Source organism: Pangasianodon hypophthalmus, chromosome 30 (assembly GCF_027358585.1).
Source record: "Pangasianodon hypophthalmus isolate fPanHyp1 chromosome 30, fPanHyp1.pri, whole genome shotgun sequence".
Classification (NCBI taxonomy): Eukaryota; Metazoa; Chordata; class Actinopteri; order Siluriformes; family Pangasiidae; genus Pangasianodon; species Pangasianodon hypophthalmus.
This window is the reverse complement of record NC_069739.1, coordinates 8,276,290-8,300,969: the sequence shown is the minus strand read 5'-3', so window position 1 is coordinate 8,300,969 and position 24,680 is coordinate 8,276,290. Positions and strand designations below refer to the sequence as shown.

At 37.7% G+C, this 24,680-nt stretch overlaps 1 protein-coding gene across 2 annotated transcripts in view; it reads right to left on the bottom strand.

The window, feature by feature from the left end:
- Positions 1-16,099: 16,099 nt before the first annotated feature.
- The window catches only part of LOC113529075 (capping protein, Arp2/3 and myosin-I linker protein 3), a 66,983-nt gene continuing 58,402 nt past the window's right edge, over positions 16,100-24,680 (bottom strand). Inside the window, exons 37-40 of one of the 2 annotated variants that reach the window (XM_034301830.2) lie at positions 22,446-22,569; positions 22,066-22,137; positions 21,537-21,647; positions 16,101-19,421 (exon numbers count right to left, since the gene is read on the bottom strand). In XM_034301830.2, the coding sequence (XP_034157721.2) occupies positions 19,381-19,421; positions 21,537-21,647; positions 22,066-22,137; positions 22,446-22,569 (348 nt within the window). In that variant the 3' untranslated portion in view covers positions 16,101-19,380. Of the gene's footprint in view, positions 19,422-21,536; positions 21,648-22,065; positions 22,138-22,445; positions 22,570-24,680 lie in introns of both variants that reach the window. The other variant, XM_034301831.2, reaches the window with a different exon arrangement.

Genomic DNA, 24,680 nt, shown 5'->3' with positions numbered 1-24,680 from the left:
TGTGTGTGTGTGTGTGTGTGTGTGTGTGAAACCCGGAAAAACTTGTCTAGTTGTCTCCAGTTCAGAAATTTACAGTTGAGAGACAGAAAGACAGAAGGACAGGCAGAGAGCGAGAGAGAGAGAGAGAGAGAGAGACAGAGAGAGAGAGAGAGAATATCTGTGTAATTATGGATTTTTTACTGCTGAGCAAAGTGCCGACTGAGCACTTTTTAATGACCGTTCAGGGCTAAGCCAACTAATCTGAGGATCCTAATAACGTCTTGTTAAGGAATCAGTGTGTTAATATAATGTGACTAAATCTGACTTAGGATATAAATGCAGTTATAAAGAGTCAAGGGTAATCCCTTACACACACACACACACACACACACACACAAACAGGCACATACTTTATAGACATTCACTTATTCAATCAACTTAATAAATAATTTAATATTACCTTTGGTTTATTTTGTCTATTTAGTGTCGCTGTTGCAGCTCTAAATTCTCTGTTAATACACACGTTCTAGAGGAAAAGCTTAAACCATCACAGAGTGGAAAAAAAAAACATTCCAAAAACTGTCCAAAACACTTGCAGATCGCCAGAGTGGCTACGCTAAACTGCCTGTAGGTGTGAATGATAATGTGTGTGTATGTTTGTGGATTTCTGTGCACAGTGTCACTCTGGATTCACCGTGATCCAAGATGAATGAATAAAAAAACAATTTAAATGATGAATTAAATTGCAGCTTTTGTGCTTCTTGAATTCTCAGTCATTTTCTTTTGGTTGTGTTTATGAATGCTAGATGTTTTTGATTATTGACAAATCCATGATACAATTTCTACAGTAAAACAATAGCTCTGTGGTACAGGCAACATGGTACAGCATCATTTTATATACGGATATATGACAAATTAAAGGAAAAACCTGCATAAATAAGCAGAGAAACATAAGTGTAAATGCTTACCGACATCATGATAGAGTTAAGCGATTAATTTCTACCATGATGCTTTGTAGCTTGGATAAAAATGGATAAAAATGCTGATCAAGCTGAGTTGACCTCATCGTTGGGTCAAATTGGCAAGAGGAACAGATCTACGTGACTATGAGTGTTTATTATGGTAAGTATGGATGGCAAAGACAAAGCTGTTCTGGTGACTTGTAGTGGCCCACGACTTTATTTTTTCAAATTTGTCTCCCGTTTGAATATTAAAGCTCAAAACTGATCACTCACACCCCCTCCAACACATACAGCACATTAATTCCCACCTGTCTTACCATCAAATCTCATCCCTCAAATCCCCAAGGTCCCTTCATCCTAGATGTGACCTTACATTCACCCCATAAACATAAAAAGTGACCGTGTCAACTGGGGACATGGTTCAGTGAGGACATGATTAGGACAGGTTGGCCCAGGTCAGTAAGAGAGCGTGTGTGTTTTTACTTTCTATGTCATGTAAAGGTAAAAGTAAAGGACAGCTGAGTGAAAAATGGAAAGATCACTATGTTCCATGGCGCCCTTGACAATGTACCTTGGTAATACTCAGCTTTATTTTCCTCATGCATTCTCACATGCCAATTATTACACTTGCACAGACAGGCCCACATGCTTTTCCTCTTTCTCCAAGCTATGCATTAACTGGATCTACATACTTATTTGAATTCCAGTCACCTTCGGATTAAGTTATGCTAATATCAACCAAGGTTTTAGTAAGAACTCACTTACAGTCTGAATTTTAGAGCTTCAACTCCTTTATACATGCGGCTGTAAATGAGTGCATATCGTGTGTATTGGACATGTGCATGGGTCTTTTGAGTAGGATTATAAGCCTAGTCATTAGATTTAGTGCCTGATTCTCCTTCTATAATCTCTTGTCAGATTAACAGATCTCAGTGCTTTATTAAAGTGTCTGTAATGTAGACAGATGCTAGTCACTTCTAATACCAACATTGTATCCCTCCTCCCCCTAAAAACATAATTACACCAGTCTTTCCAAAATCATCCCTCCCTTAAACAATACAAGCTCTTTTACTGCTTATCAGATTTATTAGGAAACAATAAGCAGTGAAGGAGAGATCTTAAATTCTGACCAACTGAATAAAAAAATAGCAAATTACATACATGTGAATGTACAGTACTGTGCAAAAGTCTTAGGCACATGCAAAGAAATGCTGTAGAGGAAAGATGCCTTTAAAAATAATGAAATTAAATGTTTCTACTTTTAAAAAAAACACTATAAAGAGCAGTAAACAGTAATAAATGAAACAAAGTTGATATTTGGTGTGACGATCCTTCGCTTTTTCAAAAAAATAGTAGTCTCAGGTATAATTTGTGCAGGGTTATAATGAAATGAGCTGTAAGTGTTACTGAGCATCTTGCAGAAGCAGCCACAGTTCTTCTGGAGACTTTGACTGTCGACTCGCTTCTTATTTTTGTAGCAAAACCCAGCAGCCTTCATTATGTCTTGTTTTTTTTTTTTGTCTGAAAAGTGGTGTCTTACGGAATCTGCTGCTTTCTTTACTGACATACAAACATTTTTCGGTAACATTTAATTTTGTGCCTAGAAAAGTAATGTTTGGAAATCTAAAATGTTTTTGTCTTGATTCGATGAAGTAGAAGTCAGAAAATAAAAATCTATAACAAAATTTGTAAGAAAGACTTTTGCACAGTAGTGTATATTTATATCAAATCAAATCCAGTCAGATTTTACTGGTCACACACACACAACCATACACAATAAGACATGCAGTGTAACAATCCAGTGGCATAAAACAGAATTTACTTACATAGAAGTATTAAAAATATATAAAAATCTAATATAAAAGATATAAAAGATAGATGGCAGAAAAACTATGAACTTTGTGTGGAATAAAGTGCAGATACGTGCAGTTATATCATTGGAGCATTACCACACACACACACACACACACACACACACACACACACACACACACACATCCAGAGAGAGATGAGATGACAGGACTCATCAAAACCCGTGAACACAAGAACTAGAAATACGCTACTATTACAAGCAGAGCAAAGCATTTCATTATAATACTACTTCATGTCGTAATCATATCAAGTATGATTAACGAAGATATAAAATTGTCACCAACGATTTCTTTTCAGAGGCCATCAGACTCATGAATAGTAATAGATAATGATGTGCATTTCTTAACATACAGGATGTGTAATATCTCTGTGATTATCACTGAACGTTATATCTTTTTCTGCAATAGAATTTACCTCATATTGAACAAATTAATACCTGTGTACCACAGGCTATGCAGCTTGTGCACTTTATTATTATTATTATTATTAGTAGTAGTAGTAGTAGTAGCCAAATTCGTTTTGTGTTCAAGCATACTCGGCAAATAAAACTGATTCTGGTTCTGATATATAATATTGAATCCCTCTCTCTCCAGTGAATCAATCTCTAAACTAGAAATAAACAGCTCAGTGACCCTCTGGCCTGTGTACTTCTTCTCAAAAACAACTCCATAAACACAGACTCAGAATAAATGCTGGTTAATTTAGGTAGACTCCAAACACAGACTCAGATAAAATGTTAAAAAGCAGTTGCAGGGATCAGACAATGTAACTGGCAGACTAGAGAAGAGGTTGGCAAGAAAGAACAGTGGTGGAGGGGGAGGGGGGGAGGTATGGAGTGGGATGAGTAGATTAAAGTGGATAAAGTGGATATTCTGGCTTGGCGCCAGTCTGAAAGGTGACACTAAATCTGCTCATTTTCTCCCACACTGAGACCCACCAGGATTATAGACCACTGTGTGACAAGAGGTGTAGAAGAGGTGAGACATTTCAAGTCTAGATCTTCGGTAGCTAGTTGCTTGTAATAACCTCAATTTCATGTCTCTAAGTAAATAACATTACTAACAATAAAGTCGTCTGCAAATAAAGGATGGATATTCAGATCCATCCATCCCCATTCATTTCCCATACTGCTTATCCTACACAGGGTCTCAGGACAGCCTGGAGCCTATCCTAGGGAACTCGGGGCACAAAGCAGGGGACACCCTGGACGGGGTGCCAACCCATCGCAAGGGCATAATCATGCACACGTTCACACACTACAGACAATTTTTGAAAGGCAACGCATGTCTTTGGACTGGGGGAGGAAACCGGAGTACCCAGAGGAAACCTCCAATCCTGGAGGTATGAGGCAAACATGCTAACCAATCAGCTAACCACTAAGCTACCATGTCCCCTGGTTATGCAGATGATTTTGGCAATGCTAGCAGATATTAAAGGCAGAATTTGAGGTTTCTTAGAATATATCATAAGTTCTAAATGGCTTAGTAAAATCGCAGGCTTGAATTGATTCCACAGTGTTGGGTATGGATCTAGGTCATGTTTTTGTTTTTTTTTTTTTTTTTAGAACTAAGTTGACTTATTGCATCAGCTGAGCCAATTGTGTTCACTCATAAGAATAGCTACAAGAAAAGCCTACTATGGATAGCATACTGAACCCAAACAGTTCCTCAAACAGTTGAGGAACCTGTCCCTGCATCCCAGAGCATCAATCCTGAGAAGTCTTACTATCTTAGGCATTTCTTTTCTGTAAATAAACAATATCTTTTTGCTTTTCATCCTCAGTATCTTCTGCTTTATAACGCCAGTAGACGAGAGCGCACATTTCCAAATATTAAAAAAAAAAGTTCTAGTGTGACAAAGAAAGTCTGCAAAAGAAATAGGGCAAATTGTTCAAGGATTCTTGAAACAACCCAGAAGCTGAGGTCCTTATAAAACTAACTGGCAGTGTGTCTAAGAGAGTCGATGCAGATGTGTTGTCACACCAAATATCGAATTGATTTACTAGCGTTTGCTAAGACTTGCGTGTGGTAGTGCATGCTGTCTAAGGCATTGTCCCTGGTATGCTCTCCCTTGCAGAACAAGAACTCACATGATGTTCAAATCAACTCCTCATCCTCCTCCCTTCCTTGTCTTCCTCTGTACAGTTCCGTTACATGCCTACATCTTTGCAAAGCCAAAGAACAGGAAGTGTGATTTTAACCAAAAGGGTACTATAAAAAAATCTGAAAACTCTGAAATCAGCTGTCTTGTGAGTCACCCTGTATGAACACAAAAAGACAGGGGCAGGTTCCTAAGACCTGGAGGGTATAATCATGGTATTTATGTGACTGGATAATAATTGTAATTCTAGAAGCGGGGAAAAGAGGGAGTCTGTCCGATAGGCGAGGCGGAAAATACGAGTCATCCTCTTACATATATAGCTTTTCAGTTTCTCAGGCATCCAAGTCCAGGTAGTCTAGGATCTGACTAATATAACATAATCATAATATGCTAGATTATTCTCTTTAAATGCTCCTTAGATGTTGCATTTACAGCCTCTATTCTAGCCATTCTAGCACTATTAGCTCTGTTTTGTAAACTGATTTCCACAGTTGGCATTGAAATATAGAGATTTTAGAAATGAAATTCTGAACATAGAATGGTCTTATATTGTAACTGTCAGCTGACCATTTTAAATTATTGTAGTTTCAGTTGTAGGGTATATTTGAAACGAAATCATTCTGCTATTATGCATGAGTACTTGTGGAGTGTTTTCAAGAACCAATGGTTGTAATGTTTAAATGGTTTAGAAAATGCAAACGCTACAAAGAAAGCCTGCTTTCATATATCGCATGTAAATCAGTAACAGTCCATTGCACTTCTGGCACCATGAACACCTGCATGCAGTAAAAGTGAGTGACAAACTAAATCCGCTCATTAGAGGAGCCAGCCTCTGCAGCCTCTGGTCCTGTTCTCCCTATGGAGTTCATTATTTGTGTCGGTGTGAACATACCTTGCGCTGCATTGGGTCTCGTGATAAACCTGTTTTATGTTTTCTGCTTGTTTTTTCCCATGGGCCGGACGATGAACCTCAGACAGCCACTGTCAATCCTCCTGGTGCTCATGATCTTCTGCACCAGTCTGTTCCAGGTCAGTCTGATCCTATACCTCAGCCTGGGCATCTCTGCTGTCAGCTGGAACCTTAAACGTGCAGCAAAAGCGTTCATGTTCTACGCGGTCCGCGTTAGCATTCCCACTACTCTCTGGCTGAACATCTTCTACTGTACTCAGATTGTCCCTGGTAGGACCACCTTTTTCATGTGGCTCAAAAGGAACATCAGGCTCATTGTGTATTTGTTCATTATGTTCACTAAAATCTACTTCCTGATCTATTATATATTAGAACTCATATTGGACCATGATCTGACTTCAGACACATTTGAAGTTAACAGCACTATTGAAAGCAGTGCAGACACCATCATTGGCTCAAGGATACAGATCGATCAATTTCTGGACACTTTGGACGCTGTGACAATGGCTCTGGTTTTTCTGGGTTTGATCATGATGATGGCAGTTACCGGGACCACGGTGTGCTACCTGTACCAGCACATTAAGAAGATGACTAAGAGTGGTAAAAGCATCTACTCTCAGCTCCTCCAAAACCAGGTTCGAGTCACCATCACTGGCCTTGTACAAGGACTCCTCTATCTCCTTTGCTCTGTGGGGATGTTTCTTGATTTGTATTGCTCATATCACAAATTCAAATGTGAACGAAATGTCCTCTGGACAATCTTTAGTGTCTACTCCCTGGCCACGACATTAAACCTGGGAGTGGGGCAGTCTCTGTTTAGACAGCGGATCGCTCAGCTGTGGAAAAAGACGCGACACGAGTTGTGCTAAAAGACTTTTAAGTAACACATCCTGTGAAGGACGTATTTATAACGATTTATTATTACTTTCATAACATGTTATAATACGTTACATGTTATAATACATAAAGCATTAGACACATTGTTCTAATCATTTATGAAAAGGCAATACAGTTTGTAGCATTGTTTATAATTATAAGTAGTGCTTATAGCATGTTATATCGCCTTTATACTGTATCTTCGCATAATACACTGCGGAGATATAATGTGTTATTAACATAATTCATAATGCATAATAAAGAAAGATATAAAGTGCTATAAAGCATTCTCTTAAATAATTATAACCATATGTATATATGTATTATAACTTGATATTAATACATTCATAGTTTAGTATAGATATGACCTGCATAGAAACCTGCATAGTGACTTTTAATGTCATTGTAAAATGTTGACAAGATTTCAAAGAATGAGTATAAACATATTAACGGATGTTGTAATTTTACCTGAATGTCGTTTTGAGGTTGGTTTTAGTCTTACGTTTTGCTTCCATTCTTAATATTTCTGTTTCTGTTGCAAAACACGTTTATAGGATTAATCTGGTTAAGTAAAGTTTCAGCTTTGCTTGAACAAAGAATGGTCTCGTAAACATTCACATGTGTTAAATCATAAAAACAACCATACAATCATAAAAACAATGCAAAGCTTAAGGTTACTAATATTATCTAGTCCTAAGCTGACTTTAATAAATGTCTAGAAAGCTGATCTTCATTTAAACTTGAAGTAATATAGAACAAACCATAGAATTAATGTTTTTTAATTGAAAATACTGAATCGCTGCAGTATTTTAGAATTTTTGTTTTTTAGAATCCTAATCCTGCATTTCCTAAACTGATCTGGACTTGTAATAACTTCCTCTCCTGAATGCACTCTTGAATATACAAAAAGGCTAAATGTTTTCTTTGGTCAATTTACCAGCCCAAGATATAAAAAATGGCTTCAAAAAAGTTTAAAGAGTTCTTATTTAAAGAAATAAAGACCTTTCATGTGTGAATACAGACCTCAGGGCTGCTGTTTTATTTATCATTTAAGACTATCAGACATTGGGAAGATCTTTCTCGAGGCAACTCGGACACATACATGGGTGTGTAGCTGTCAGCGGAAACACTTCCATTCCAACAAACAGAGCAAAAATACTCACAGCTATAATATTAGTTACTCAAGGTAAAGCACACACACACACACACACACACACACACACACATATATATATATATATATATATATATATATATATATATATATATATATATATATAGAGAGAGAGAGAGAGAGAGAGATAGATAGATAGATAGATAGATAAATATAGATATATAGATATATATATTTATGTGTGTGTGTGTGTGTTTGTGTATAAGTATAAACTTACTTACGTATGAACGTACAAGTAGCACAAAGATTTAGAAAAGAATCACACAAATCACTGAGGAACCAATTTTTGTGCTCAAAGTAACACCAGTTTTATTCCTAATCTCTTAAATCTTAGCTAGCATACTAATAACACAGACTAGCTGAATGCTGAATACTAATATCTGTCCTGATAAAAGTCTACGTAGCAGCAGATAGATAATACCGTGATAGGTATTAAGTCTGATTCTCTCCGTCGCGTCTGTTAAAGTTTAGATTTGTTAGGAATTTACTCGTCTAAACTTTCTGATGCTAAAAAAATATTCACTATGCGGCTTTAGAGATTATAGAGATTATAGCGATTATAGGGAAATGCAGTGATTTATGAAAATGTAGTGATTAGAAAGTAGGGAGTTTGAAATGTCAAAAGTGTACGATGAAAGAATGGAAAAAGGACAATTATTCAAATATGCGTTAGATATCAACTGTGTCCATGCTATATAACAACCTACACACTCACTATCCTAAAAATAAAATACCTATATGGTGTAGGTTTCATACGCTGGGAATGAAAAGTTGGAAAATATTCAAACAACATGCAAAATACTGGTGGTACTTACAACATACTCGGATTATCATGCTTTGCATTGTGTCTAGTATAGGTCAGGTAAGCAGGTATACATCATGGCCAAATGGTTACGGCGTGATTACGAGAGAAGTATTGACTTACAGACTTCCCATTGGTTAGGGGTGAAGAAGAAGAAGAAGAAGAAGAAGAAGAAGAAGAAGAAGGCATTTGAAACCTTGTTTCAGAGAATCAAAAGCCTTTGAATCAATTTCCAAGCCACTATATTTCAAAACTGTCAGTTTTATATGGTGTGATGGTGCAACTACTTTGTGCTTCATTTTCCAGAAAGTTCCAGACTACCACTAAGAAGGCTAATAAAGCTTTACATTAAAAAAACAACAAAAAACATTAGGACCCGAGCGTGTTCAGTGCATCATTGTGCATAAATTTCAATGAAACACTAAGAAGTGAAGGTTTTTCGACACCTCCCATTATGTTTCGCACATTTGCACATGTAATGCATGGAAATTTTTTCCTCGCACATGATTTTTCCAGTGATTCATTTAATTTCAGATTAATTAATTTTTACACGTGTCAGCATGACTACTATTTCAGGGCATGCTGGATGCACTTTCATATAATTTTCAAATTAGATCATATATTACCCACATGTGAAATGCATGTGATTCTTCCATAAGAGCAGATACAAATATTTTTTAATATGGCAGCATCTTAAGTTAGATCATAACCACACCACCCTTTCTGTCCTTTTCTGCTATGGCAAATTTGATGAAACTAGAAAACAGAAAGCTGCATATACAATAGAGTTCATGTGGAATACAAGTTATATTAAAATGTAAGCTGGTTATATTTAAATAAGTGGTATTTCTTTGTGCAATTTAGAAAACGTCCAAGAAAAAAAAGCCATTAGTGAGACACTAGACAATTGTGGGTAACACTTTACAATAACAGTACAATGAACAATCATGCACTAATACCTGAATATGATCACACATATATGAACTAATGATGAGTTAATGCATGTACTAATCATGAACTAATGAAGAACTGACCTTAACTACGACTTGAGTCTTATGAATTCATGCGTGAACAACGACCACCTTATGTACATGTTAATACATGTTAGTTAGTTAATGTATTAATTAATATGTAGGGGTAAACTAAATCAAACATGCTCTATAAGAAATAATATGAATTAAATGTGCATAATTTCAAATTGTTTATATAATTTGATGTATACAGCTGCTTACACAAACATCATTAATTTATATTTTTTCTTATAGAGCAAGTTTGATTTAGTTTACCCCTATGTGTTAATTAATACATTAACTATCTAACATGTACTTAAGGTGGTCGCTGTTCACGCATGAAAACGTAAGACTCAAGTCGTAGTTAAGGTCAGCTCTTCATTAGTTCATGATTAGTACATGCCTTAACTCATCATTAGTTCAAATTTAAGTAAGTATTAATTCAAGTATTAGTGCATGATTATTCACGTAGTGTTATTGTAAAGTGTTATCCAACTGTGGGTGTCTTTGCACTCAGGTATGCGGAAGAAGGTAGATAGCAGCAGTTCAAAAAGATATATAGATATATAGACGGCTTCACGTGTCTTGGAGGAAGCATGTTTAGCCTTCACCCTCTCCAGTTGACGTGGTTACCGTAGGAATGCTGGCTGGTGGGTGGGAATTAGTAGGTGGCCAAGTGGCTGGTGAGGCACTTAACAATGTTTCTGACTTGTGATGATTTCCTCTTTGATTTAAGCTGTGATGATTTCCTCTTTGATTTTAGGACAAACAGAGATCAGTCGAGCGAAGAGACGGCAACGAGGCTCGTGTTTTAATGCTGTGATTTTTACCTCAGCTGAGACAGAGACTCACTTCCTATTGTAAACTTCTTTACAAAATTCTTTCAAATTTTGTCATGTTTTTCCGTAATTAGAGGAATTCTAAATGTAGAGGTAGTCGGAATCTTTTTAAATGCAATGTTTCACTTTCACCAGACTTTTAAAAAATGATATCAATTTACTTGTGCTTGAGATACACGCAAAACATATTTGCGTTGAGGAAAGACTACAGTTTTCCGAAATAAATATAGGAGGAAAATTGAAGCTTTTTCACACAAATACACACCAAACAATGAGAGCAGATAAAGAAATTGCAAACCATGATAAAATGTTTAGCAGTGATCGCACGTAGAAATGATAATATTCTCAGCTTCACACTGCTTTGCAGTTTTGACACACAGCAGGGCTCCTGCGTTCATGTCCGATTCCTCCTTTTGCAGCCTCATCAGAGTATGACTCACGGCTCACGGCTTTGACAGGCCCCAGTATCTTATTAGCTTGTCATATGAATCACTAGGTGCCCTGTGTCTTGATTTTTCGGCAGGTTGCCGTGACGTTTCTGGAGACGTCCCCGACAGAAATACGCTCCGTCCAGAATAGTCTGTACCAGCAGTGTTTCATAACTTCAGGAGGACACACTTGTTGAGAAACTCGACGTTTCATCCCTCGCGCCATCTCTGTACCCACTCATGTTTATCCTGCACTCTTCCTCTTTCCTGTCCTTCTTTAGAATTTGAAATCATGTTGCTAAGTAACCACTAAGTAATTACTAGCATGAAGGTTTCTGCCTTTTTTTTTTTTCTAAATGGGTCACTGCTCCTTTTTTCTTTTGTCTGATGATGCTCATGCACACTTTCTGTAACAAGGACACATACCCACACAAAAACACACACATACACACACATACACACACACACACAACTGGTCACACTCGTAGAAGAATGGATGCTATTTATATTATTTATTTATAGTCACCTGCCAATTTCCAGATGCATCGCTTTGCTCATGCTACGTCACAGGACAACATAACGCACTTACAGGAAAACGCTATCTGCCCTCTTCTGCATACATTCCACTCACAATCGCCCGTGATTTGCTAGTGTGAAACAATGCCATCCCTCCCACCCAGAGAGCACAGCCAGTTTTGCTTCCTTGGCTCTTCTCTATGGATAACTGTCACATTGCTTGGATTTGAAATCACAATCTCCTGACCAGAGGGTGAACCCTTTTCCATTGCATCACTTGAGAACTCCTTGCATGTGATATTTACACATGTGAAATCACATCCTCTGATCTGATGTGTGCTTTTTCAGTGTGAACACATCTCTTTGACTCTCATATTTATCTGATTAACCTATTTCCACTACAGATTTCTTCACTGATAGCACAATATGAGTAACAAACATGTAACTAATATGCTGTATAAATATGTACATTAATACTTCAAATGTAATTATAATGAAAATTCTATGAAAATATAGAATATGTAAGTAAACTGTAAATTAACTACATAAATCTGTATTTATGTCAATATGTAAATACAAATTACTTATGCATTTACTTGCTAGCTGTAATGGTGCATTCGAGTTAACCTGGAAGTGAGAAGTCGGAGCTCAGAATTACGTCATGTTCAAGCTGCAAAGTGGGAAAAAAACATGGACGCTGTGTCTTTTGTTAGCAAAAGGAACATATATTTTCCTCCACAAAACAGTGAACTGTATAGTCGATGTTATAGACTTCACAATCTAATATGTCCATATGTTGTTTGCTCTCAAGTAAGTACTTGTATATATAGCATCACTTATTTAAAGATAAGTTCGCTGCTAATGCTGTGCATGTTGATTTGATGTCACCTGCTAAGTTCAGAGGTGAGAAGCCCATCCCAAGCCTCCTAGAAGGAATTTCCAGTTTGAAAAGTTTGAAAATTACCAGTTAGGACCTTGAGAACAGCTTGGTATTGGAAAACACATAAAAAACAGTAAGAATAAGGAACTGGTATTACTTGCTACAGAGAGCAATTTGAAAATCTTTTACAAGGCTATTTTTAATGCATGCCTAAACAACAACTCGTTCAACATGACAGGCTTTTACAGATTCTATATATAAACCACAGATTTTCACACTTCCGACAGTTTGAGAATCTGATACTTATACACTCTCATTTTAATCACATTCTTAATATCTTCATATCATCAATAGCTTACAGAGCCACTGACATGGTAGTTAATTTTTTTAATAACGCATGGCCACATATAAATATACTGAGGCCATGAGAGAAGGATGAAGAATGAGTTTCTCAAGATCTAGTTCGTAGCCATGAACTACTGAACTCGTAGCAACTACTGTATCTTAAAATGAGCGAGACAGAGAAATCAGTCGAATTAGACTATTATGGCCACAGTAACCTACGCATGGAGATGAACGATAATAGGAAACTTTATTCCAACGATGGATAAAAGCATACTGGGGTCACTGGAGTTACACAATTAACCTGCATCACCTTAAGTACATTCTCAATGTGAACAGACTTTTCTGTCAGTTCCTGCCAACTAATTAACGATGGACTCCTCACTGAGACAATGCTGGAGCAAGACTTTATAAAGGACCACTGAGAGCCCTAGCGTCAGGGCCAGGACTCGAACTCAGGTCGGTGGCGTTAGCATCGGACACTATCTGTGAACCACAGGAGAGGTGACGAACCAAATAGCAAAGACGAACTCAAAACATTGTAAAAGTTCCAGAAAGTTTAATAAAAATCCAAATCAAAAAAGGTAATCACAGGAAAAAGGCAAAAAAACAAGATGCAAAGGTTATCCACAAGGTTCTGTCAATTAATCGAAAGAAATAAACTAATATGAAAATTAATAAATTGGCAAAATATCTCCTCAGAGAAGTTGTCCAACAGAAAAAGATCCTAAAATCACAAAACAGTAGCAATAGTACAACAGGTGAGAATGAAAGTGGTACTTATACGAGCCACAAAAGGCTGGCCTTAACACAACTAAGAAACTAAGAAACAGGGCAACTTATATACACACAAGGGAATGAGACACAGGTGGTAGCAATAACACTAATGACAGACACACAAAATACAACATGGGGGAACAATGAGGACGTCTAGTGGCCAAAATACAAAATAACAAGTCCGGGATCCTGACACTTGGTTACTTAAAAGCAGTAGTGTGATTGCAAACAGTCGAGTTTCATTCACAATCATGAGTCGGTGACAAGTTTGAAATTTACGTCACTATTTACATGGAGAGAAATTTGTATTCAGAGATGAGCTACGCACATGCTTAAGTTGATTTTCTGAAAAGACCATTCAGATTACATGAATTACCTGTGTGTAGTTGAGGGTTGAGGTTGCCAGATTTTTCTTAAACAGAATTGAGACGGGTTTTTCAACAAAGTTTAGACCACCACCATTAAACACAAGGTCCTGCCTTTAAATATGAAAAAAAAAAAAAAAAAATCAGAGATAGAAAATGTGGACTGAAGAAGGAAATTAAAAAGACTAATATGATGATATATAAACGAGACAATAGCAAGCTTTGAAATAATGACAGTCTAGTACTGTATATTGTATATAAATATGTGATGAGGTTGTAGTCTGTGACTCTGGGAGACACGCTGGGAGACAACACTGCTTATCAAGGTCTTAAAGATTTGTCATCCATCACCTCTAATACCTGCAGCTATTGGCATTGCTAATGGGCAGGTGGAGATTTTTTTGCCAGGATATTGAATGATTTCAAATGCTCTGCTTTCCAAATTCCCAAAAACCTAAATATGCACAAAATTCTTTGATCAGTTTGTCTGCTTTCCTCAGTATGTTATATATTTTCATATTTAAGTCCTGGCTATGGATGACAAGATGAGGAAAAACAAAGAGACATGGACCAGAACATCCACACACACAGCCCACTGCTGCACACAGCTACACCATCCACAAGCATGTTTTTCCAGCAGAGAGAAAAAAAAAATCTTTCCAGAAGGTTAACAAATACGTTTATTAGTCGCTTCAAATATTGAACAGTCATATCGTTATAAATGCTGGATCGTTATCATATCTCACCCACATCTCATGTTTCACAGCTCAAACTTGCCCACACAGGTCAGGGGTTTAATGATGGGCCTCCTTTTCTTCTAGACATTAACACAGCCAGTGTGCGCTTTTGTAACCATATTGCAATAGAGATGTCAGGCTCATAATGTGCTATCATTTAGATTAGGAACGTATGGACACATGGACAGTCCTGGGTTGTTTACTGAGTTAAAAATGGACTGTACGACCGGGTTTATTTAATATTGCGTTAATGTTGTCTCTAACAGACTCACAACTACACATAATGCTCAACCACCATTGGCAGAGTGTCAAATAATATATAGGAATTTTAGGTTTATGTGTAATACTGCAAAATACAAAGTAAGTTATTATTGGATATAAATATATAAAGCTTAAAATTTGTTACCACAAATCTAGTCAATCCAGCAGTACTGAACTATGTCTAATCTAGTTACTGGAAGCCTGTGAACACCAATCAGCAATTAACTGCATACCCAAACCCCCACACACTCAAACCTTGTCAAGAAGTGTGAAGAGAGCGAGAGAGAGAGAGAGAGAGAGAGAGAGAGAGAGAGAGAGAGAGAGAGAGAGAGAGAGAGTGAGGCAGAGGGACCCCACAGTCACGGTGGTCTTTATCTCCTCCTACGACTGACTCATCACATCGCCAGGTGAAAAGGGATCACTGCTTGATTGCTCCTAACAACATGCAGAATGACTGCTAGACGACAGCTTCCTGGCGTGTGTGTATATGTTCATGTTAGCTTGAATTTTGGTGTGGGATAGTGAGATAGCGCACAGTCTAAATGCTCTTTGTTGGTGTATGATGCCCCCTACTGGTTTCTCCACAGATTATCAAAACAGTGCATGGCCTTGTTTCAGCGCTAACCTGAAAGTTAGCTAATATTTTCATCAAGTTTACAAAGGAAGCAAAAAAAATATATTGAGTATGTTCTAAGTATGGCGATAATAAAGTGACTCTTATCACTGTTTCAGCTAGATCATAGTGCTACTTTTATATCTGATCTCTAAGAGTATGTCTTTGCAAACAGAGTGTAACAGAGATATGTGGTATATTTGGTTTCAGGACCAGCTATTAAAGTCCACATGTCTTCAGGAACATGCTGCTGTAGATTTTAACTACATTTATATTTACACAAATTAATATGATACAATCAGGATTGTTTAAGCTGGCCATTTGATTACAGCACCACAGAACCATAAAAATTTAAGGTGTCTAGGTTTAGGCTTCGCAACATATTTGGAATGCTTGAGGTCCAGGAATTCAAGGCCCTTAAACCTAGTAAACGATGATCTGAAATGAAGAAAGGCAATCTACATTCATACCTTAAACAATTTAAATGTACTCAACTACATACAGTGTATTGTTGGAAAGCCTATCAATGTGAATATTTTATGAACAAAACTGACAAAACTTTCGCTTGATTTGCAATAAATAAATATAGATAGTAACCCTGCCATAGCAAGACATTTGGACACTGTTTTCATACTGACACAAGTGTAAATTGCTGGTTTATGTTGGTGTTTGTCTATTTGCCCATTTTTCAACATTTGCACACTGTTCCAATTTTCATAAACTTATGCACTTTATTGACTTGGGTGGGACGTCACAAAAGCGCAGGTTCCACTCAAAATCCATTGACAAGGTGGGATTTTTGAACCGCTTTTGGTCCACAACTGTGCATGCATTACTGCCTCCAATCTGTCAAGGGTTGTTTGAGTTTTCTGTTCTTCCCATTGCCTCAAAAAATGCCACATCTTCCTTCCAGTGTCTGGTGGAGACAAGTCCTGAGCAAAGTTAAGAGAAAATTCCAAACAGCACTTTGTCCACTTTCAAGAAGTGTTTGAATGTCTCCATAATGCAGGACTTACCCTCAACCTTACCCTTACCCTCAAGTAACCCTTTTTGAACCACGGCTTTCCGGAGATGGCATACGAACTGGGCCAACAAAGTAGATTCAGTGTGGGTCTTACCTGGACCTATCAAGGAAGTGCAGAATTTTATGGGGTAATTTGAGGACGTTAAACAGGCTTTGACAACAGCCCCTGTACTGATTCTACCAGATTTCACCAGAACCTTTCAGGTCCAGACAGTTATCATGGACTAGGGGTCATAATCACTTAAGAGGTGAATGAATAAGAATACGTCATTGCCTGTGCATCCAGGATTTTGGAGGAAGAACTACAGAAAAGAACTACAATCTAGCAGTAATGTGGGATATTGAAAAATCGGGGAGCTGTACTAACTCCTCTCTAACAAGGTTTTAGTATCCTTAGATCATGCCCTATTTGTTCAAACATGAGAATATGTTTTTGATGGACACTACAAAGAAATTTTGTAAGTAGTTCTGGATTAGGGATCTGCCCATTGCTGTAAATGTAACAAATATAAATGAGAGTGTATCTGGAAGGACAACATTTCAAAACTTGGTTTCGACCTGTGTCACTGCTAAACACTATGGGCCGTCAAACCATTTCATGACCTTCCAGTGGACTGGGCTGAAATAGCTACTGACATAGATACAAGAATCAGACATTTCTTTACTCTTAATGGAAAGGCCACAAAAAAAGACCCATGTACTAAGATAATCGACTAGCAATTAAAGATCCAAGTTTTGTTTTGCTCAGTATCAGACCTACAGCAGGGTCAGACCTTGCAAGTCTTGGTACCAACATAGTTTTAGAAAGCATTTTTTTTACAGTATGCCCATGATGTTATCTGCCAATCCAACACTCCCCCCATCCCAACAAACAACATATGTATGCTTCCTCAGAGACACATGAAGCCAACTGCTGCTCATGCTGTGTCACTGGGCAGTGTAGCACACTCAGAGGAAAGAACTGTCTGCCCTCTTCCGCATATATAAGCTCATAGACGTACGATCAGCTAGTGTGATTATCAGAGGGGAGAGAGAGCATGGGTATATATTGAATATTGATCTTATGGATCCACTAAAAACTAGACGTGAAAATGAACACCTAATGGTGGTTGTGGATTATTGCACCAAGTGGTATAAGATGTGCCCCCTTTCATACGACTAAAGCTCAACAGATAGCCCAGATCCTCATCAAGGATCTTCACATGATTGGGTACACCAGCCTATCAAGGCCTTGTTCAAAGACTAGCTGCTGCCTACCATTCACAAACCAATTTAACCAAATGCATCAATCGGACCCTAAAACTATGATTGCCTGTATTATTGCTTATGGGACCAGAGTTCTGATTTGCTGTTAAGACTGCATGACAGGAAAGCATTGGTTTCACACTTGCTGAGCTGGCTCTGGGGAGAAAACTCAAGGGACCTCTAGAGCCAGCCACCTAATCCAGAGCACTGGCATACCAGTGCATCCAGAGGCAGTAGGTTCTGGTTTGCCTCAGGCTGATGCTAGGTTTGCTACTAAATTACCAGAAAAGTGGAAGGTGTACATAAGGTGTACAAAATTCAATACCTCAGAGAACCTAGTTTGGTCCATGTTGAGCACCTTAAACATACGTTGGCCAAGTGAGCTAGACTGCTTATGGGGATTTGACTTTCCGTTATGTTTGATGAAGATACTCTTACTTTTCCCTTGTGGTTGTGTTATTCACCTTGCCCAACTATAGAGTTAATTTAACTCTTTGCTCAACTGATTCAGGATTACTGTAGGCACTATTGTAACAGGCACAGAACACTTCTAAACTAGAATCCTTTAGGAACCCTTATCTATAAAAAATGCTATGAAGAACCCTCTTTTTTATGAATGCAGATATTTCCTGTACAGTGTAGGGGAAGCCCTGGATTTTCTACAGTATCTGAAACAAGCACAAGTCTTCATGATCATTATATACATTATTCGTCTTTTAAATATATCTCATTTAAACCAATCAGTTTGCATATCAATCACTATTTATGCCTTATTATTCTGATGATGAACAAGTTAAATGTATAAATAACATACCTAATATGTTTCTTACCCATGAGTGCTAGCCAGAAACAATGATATACTCTTAGGATTCCCAACTTAAGTCTTTAATTCATATATATATATATAACTTCCTCATTTTGTACAAAATATATTAGACATCAGCTCAGGAAAGCAGATAGGCATAAATATCAACAAATCAAATCCCATAGCAAAGAATGCTAATAGCGGTCATAGACATAATCTGTGAGCGCAAACTACGTAATATCTATAGTTTTTTTTTAATAAACAAATACAAATATATTTTTTCCATTTCAAGTAAACACAGCTGTAAAAAAAATGAAAGAAAATATCAATTATTATTGTTATTCTTTTTTGGTATTAAATAATAATAATAATACTAATAATAATAATAAATCATTATTTTTGGTGCTTGGCCCCCTAGCAATAGTAAGCTAGCATTTGAGTTGCAAGCATTTTAGTCAACATATAATTCTGAAAATTGTTAAAATCTTTTATATGAGACACCGTTCAGTGTGACAAAGATAGCGATGCATGTAAAAAAAAACAAAAAAAAAACTGCGAGTACACATTCATACATGTCTCGAGTGCATATCGCTTTACATAAATGCTATCGCCAGCGTTTCCTACATTCTTTTTGGGGTTAGTCTCACAGTTCTGATCTCGGTGCAATCACACCTTTTATTTTATTTTATTTTATTTTATTTGATCTTGATTCTAAGAGTGTTTGGTCACAATCATCGTCATCACCATCAACATCATCATCATCATCATCATTGTCGTCGTCGTCGTCATCGTCGTCATCATCATCATCATCATCATCCCTGTTGTCATGACAACCTCCTGGTCAGCCATCAGTGGGTAAGTGGTCACAAGGGCTCACTGTTACCAGGCAACGCTCCAACACTATCTATATAGAGAGAAAGACAGCGAGAGGGATGAAGTGGGAGTGAAAAATGGGGGAGAAGGAAATAAAGGGGAAAAAAGAAAAAGAGCAATAAGAGGAATCAGTTCTTCCAGAATATTTTAATCACAGCAAGTCTAATTACAAATACAAGTGGCCACTATGGGAAGACATCCTGTTGTCAGTTGCACACCTAAACACTAATTAACTTCTGGATTATATACATTTTGGATTCAAACTCTACGCTCAGCATTTTTAGTTTATAAGAGAAGAGAGCATTGAGTAGAATGTGATTTCCTTCTCAGTGGTCACAGGCCACTCAGTGGTTACTGAAACATGCAAGTTAATACAGGGTTCACAAGACGACTCATTCAAAAACGGATGAATAAATCAGTAGGGATTTGAGTTTTGAAGTATAAAAAAAATCAACTCTCATTCAGAGAGACTGTCATGTCGACGCCGGACTTGGCGTTGGACTCCAGTTCCCAGAATGCACCATGGCCTACAAACATTACCACCACAGACAACGAATCCCCAGCCACACACTCTGTCACGCTCCAACTCACCTGATTACTGACTGTTTGCATCTGGACTCAATTAAATTGATTCAATTTTATTTGTATAGTGCTTTTAACAATGGACAATTAAAATAAAAATTTTAAATTTATAAATGTATTCTTAATGAGCAAGCTAGAGGTAACAGTGGCAAGGAAAAAATCTTGAGAGGAACTACCTGGATGACATGAGGTAATGCAATTATATATAATTTCTCTTTCAATAACTGTATACTATATAGGCAAAAAGTGCAATTTTGTAAACAGGAACCTATGACACACAACATTTGCACTATATATATATATATATATATATATATATATATAGTGCAAAAGTTTTAGGCACCTTATTTTTTTAGTACAAACTTTGTTATAGATTTTTATTTTATGATTTCTACATTATTGATTCAGTACAAAAACATTTAGATTTCCAAACATCAGTTTTCCAACACAAAATTAAATGTTACAGAAGAATGTTTGTATGTCAGTAAAGAAAGCAGCAGATTCCATAAGAGACACTTTTCAGACAAAAAACATAATGAAGGCTGCTGGGTTTCGCTGCAGAAATAAGAAGCGAGTCGACAGTCAAAGTCTCCAGAAGAACTGTGGCTGCTTCTGCAAGATGCTCAGTAACACTTACAGCTCATGTCCTTATAAAACTGCACCTGAGACTACTTTTTTTTTTTAAAGTGAAGGATCGTCACACCAAATATCGACTTTATTTCATTTATTACTGTTTACTGCTCTTTATAGTGTTTTTTTGATGGAGAAACATTTAATTTCATTATTTTTGAAGGTGTCTTTGCTCTACAACATTCTTGTGTTACATTTTGCATCTGTCTGCATGTCTTTTAAGTAAAAGGATTTACCTGCACCTGCAGCCCTTTCCTCCACCTGACAAGGACATTATTCAAACTTGATTTGTAAAACGTAAAAAAAAAATTAAACAAATTAGCTAAGGAAACGTTGTTAAAACATTGATGAAGGGTTGTGCCGAATATCATTCGAACAATAGATAGGCTAATAGGCCAAAACAAGAACTCTTGTGGTGATGCTTTAAAGTAGAGATGCAAGCCACATATTTGGCAAACAGCGAGTAAAAGAATAGCAGCATTTTTTTTTCTCAAAGAAAACTTAATTTCACAAAAAAAATTGTGAAAAATTAATTTCAAAAATACTAAGGTTATTGAAATGACGAGTAAGCCACAGAGCCTCTGTGATGTGCAATAAAAAACAGGTTCCACTTTTACATTTATATATTTAAAGTGGATAAATGCACTGAAAAATATTAAATTCCAAAAACATGTATAGTAAGTAACACAGAAGTGTTATTTCCCCTCACTGTATGTGGCAGCTTTTAGAAGAATACACAAGGCTTTTTGTCTGAATATGTGAGAATATTATCTGAATGTGAATTGTTCTGCTTGAATGTGAAATCAATTTATCAGAAGCAATTTATCATTTTTTTGCAAGAGCAGATGTGTACGTTTGTGTGTGTGTGAGAGGGAAAGTGAGAGAGACAGATAGACACACACACGCAAAAAACACACACACGCACACACAGTACCAGGGTGGTCCAGGGATTGGTTTCTGTTCTGGGGGGCTCTAGGTTTTTTCACAGGGGGGTTGCGAGGGATTGGGGGCTTCTCCAGGTTATTAGGGCTGTCCCTGTCTGTGCCTGTAGCAACAAACACCGCACAAGGACAAGGTCAGGACACTTTACACATACAACCTTACACATGGACATGAGTAACATCTGACTTTAAACACACAAACATACACAAACACACCACACATGTATACACACACACGGAGTGCATTAATTCAAACATACAAAGCCTAATGATGACAATGATAATGATAATAATCAGCAAGAATGACAAGAATTTAAAAAAAAAGCAATACAAAATCTTTGTCTTCAATATGAAAGGAGTGTGTGAGTGGGGGTACAGGTGTGAATGTGTCCTATAGGTGTGTGTACAGGTACATCACACAAACATAGAATGAGCCATGGTGCCAAATGAGATAAAGATGAACAGGTGTGTGTGTGTGTGCGTGTGTGTGTGTGTGTGCGTGTACAAAACCAAACAACATACCTGTGTCACAGGACAGAGCTTTTCTGTTCCTCTGTGGTTTGACTGGAGCCTGCGGTCTCACACACTCCTCACCTGCTTGCCATGCATATACACACAGAACTACTAATTACCCAGGATTCATTTAGTTATAAATATTACACTGATATTTAATAACTAACGTAATACACTTCAGTTAGATATATATATATTTATCAAGTATTTATTTACTTATGGTGCTGAACTACATATTAGCCAGGATTCCTTCAGGATTCCTTAATAATGAAAGAACTATCCAGATAGTAAAATACTTCAAAATACTTCCATATTAGCGGTTAGCAGTGAGTGATTACAATTATAATCAAGGTTAAACATAATATCAGCCAACAAAAACAAAGTCAGACCTTGAGTATGGGACCGTTCAGTCAGCCCTAAGGTAGGTTTTGTGGAGGCTGGGGGTGTAGCTGGCAGGATCTTCCTATCACTGGTTGATTCGGTGGGTGAGAGCACATACGGAGAAGTCTTTGGCTATGAGTCAGTCGAGAAAATGACATCAAAATCAGTTAACATAGCATTTTACACACTGCCAAATTCCACTCACTATGTCAGATGTTAGATGTTAATACATGTGTTGTATATTAAACAAGAAGTTAAAGTCTGGTAGCACAGCATTAGTGAGAGCTAAACATAACGCGTGATTAAGTCTATAGGCAAACCTATAGTGTCTTCAAGGTCTATACTGTTCTGTACTCTATTGAGGATAAGAGTTGGTCCTAATACTGTAAAGTCTTGATGCTGTATTTATTGAGGGTAAAGATCACTCAAATTTACCACAGAGCACATGGGTTGGTATGATGCAACATTCAAGCTATAAAATCTGGTAAAGTTAGACCATGAACTCCATGTCACTGCTTCATAAGGTCCATAAGTGACACTCCTCTTATAGCCTTCAAGGATGTACCCATATCACTCGTCAAATGGCACTTTGTTCAAGCATCCTGGCACAATCACTTCCTTTACCCAATGGGCTAACCTGTCTTTAGACAGCAGACAGGCCCCTTAAGGTCTTCCCCAAAGCAAACAAACATCTGGCCAGCTCTTGTAACTTGAGAGCTCCCATTTGACATAAGGCTGGCCAGGGCACACTCTCATCTGCAAGGGCAGATAGGTCTATAGGTTTAGTGCTATAATGTGCTGTTATTATCTTTGGTAAGAGTGCTGGGTTTGAAGCTTGGTCTCATAGTAATGGCAAGTAATAAGGCAGTGAAATTTATTTTCTGCATCTTCCAATGATTCATATGGCAAGTTGCACCAACTGCTCCAACTGCTCCAAATCCAAATCCCACTGTGGGATCACCAAACAGACAGTTGGACAGTTTGAAAGTTTGGAGTCAAACCATCAATCTATCTATGACCCCTTGCAAACAGCCCAGTATGCTGGGGTCACTCCCAGGGCTACTATCCATAATTTCAAGGTGTGTGTTCTGCTGTGTCACAGTGACTTGGATCCTCCAGCAGTTTTGTTAGAGGCTCCATCATGCAATGTTCTGGCATGAAACCGTCTTTGTGTTCTGGGGTTCTGGGGTGCACAAATGTGGTTCCCACTGTATCATACATAGCTCCTGCAAATCCACTGTTGCAATCTTTGTAACTTAATGGAACAATGTTTTTGGAGCAGACCTAGAGTATCTAGAGTGTCATGTGTTTTACTCTTGTCTTAGACAGAAGGAGGGGATCAATTAATCCCTCCTGGGCCCGTGCACCAAAGACTTGTACAAGTACCAAGTACCTTGTACAAGACTTGTACAAGTACCTGGCGCAGCATCTTTGCCGCATCCTGTCGATATGGCCTTCATAGCTTGAAATAGTGTCTGTAAGATCTCTGTGCCCTTGCAGCTTTTGCTGCAGGCATTATTTCCTTAACAGCCAGTAGTGAGTTTGCCACTGTACTGGAGATACAACTTATAATTGCCAGAGTCTCATATGCTTTACAAACCAGCATGTCAGCTCTTTTATATGTGCAGTGAGGCTTTACACACAAAGCTTCATCAGCCTGCACGACTAAAGAGGTGACCAGCGACACTGATTTAACCGGAGACATGTTTTTTTCTGCATCCGTCATTGTAGCTGTCCTTTTATCAAATTGCGGCTTAAATTAGCTGAATCAATGAAACTGGTAAATTGTGGAATAGCCCAGCCACTCATACTGGGTGGATGTACAATGAAGTGGATTAGACACTTGTCCAGCCATATTCAATGGAACATCCAACTTTAATTTTACCAAGGAAACCTTAACCCCTGTCTGCACCATATTCGCTGCTGATGCTGTGCTGTGCTTCTTCTTTATACTATCGGCACTGTCCTCCGACGTGGCCTCAAGTTCAGAAAATGAGATGCAGCCACTAATGGCACATCAAGATTCTCTGTATGTGAGGCAGCTGTACTACGCATTCTTGAGCTCTGTACTTCACTATGCTTTGCATTCCCACTAACAGCTCTTGCATTTGGCCAGTGCCCTCTGCCAGCTCCTCTAATCTGCATTCCAACATAGTAAAGGTAGTAAAAGTGCCAGTTGAGGTACAAAAGAAGGGTAAAATGTAATATACTGCATATTACTTAATACATACTATTAACAGAAA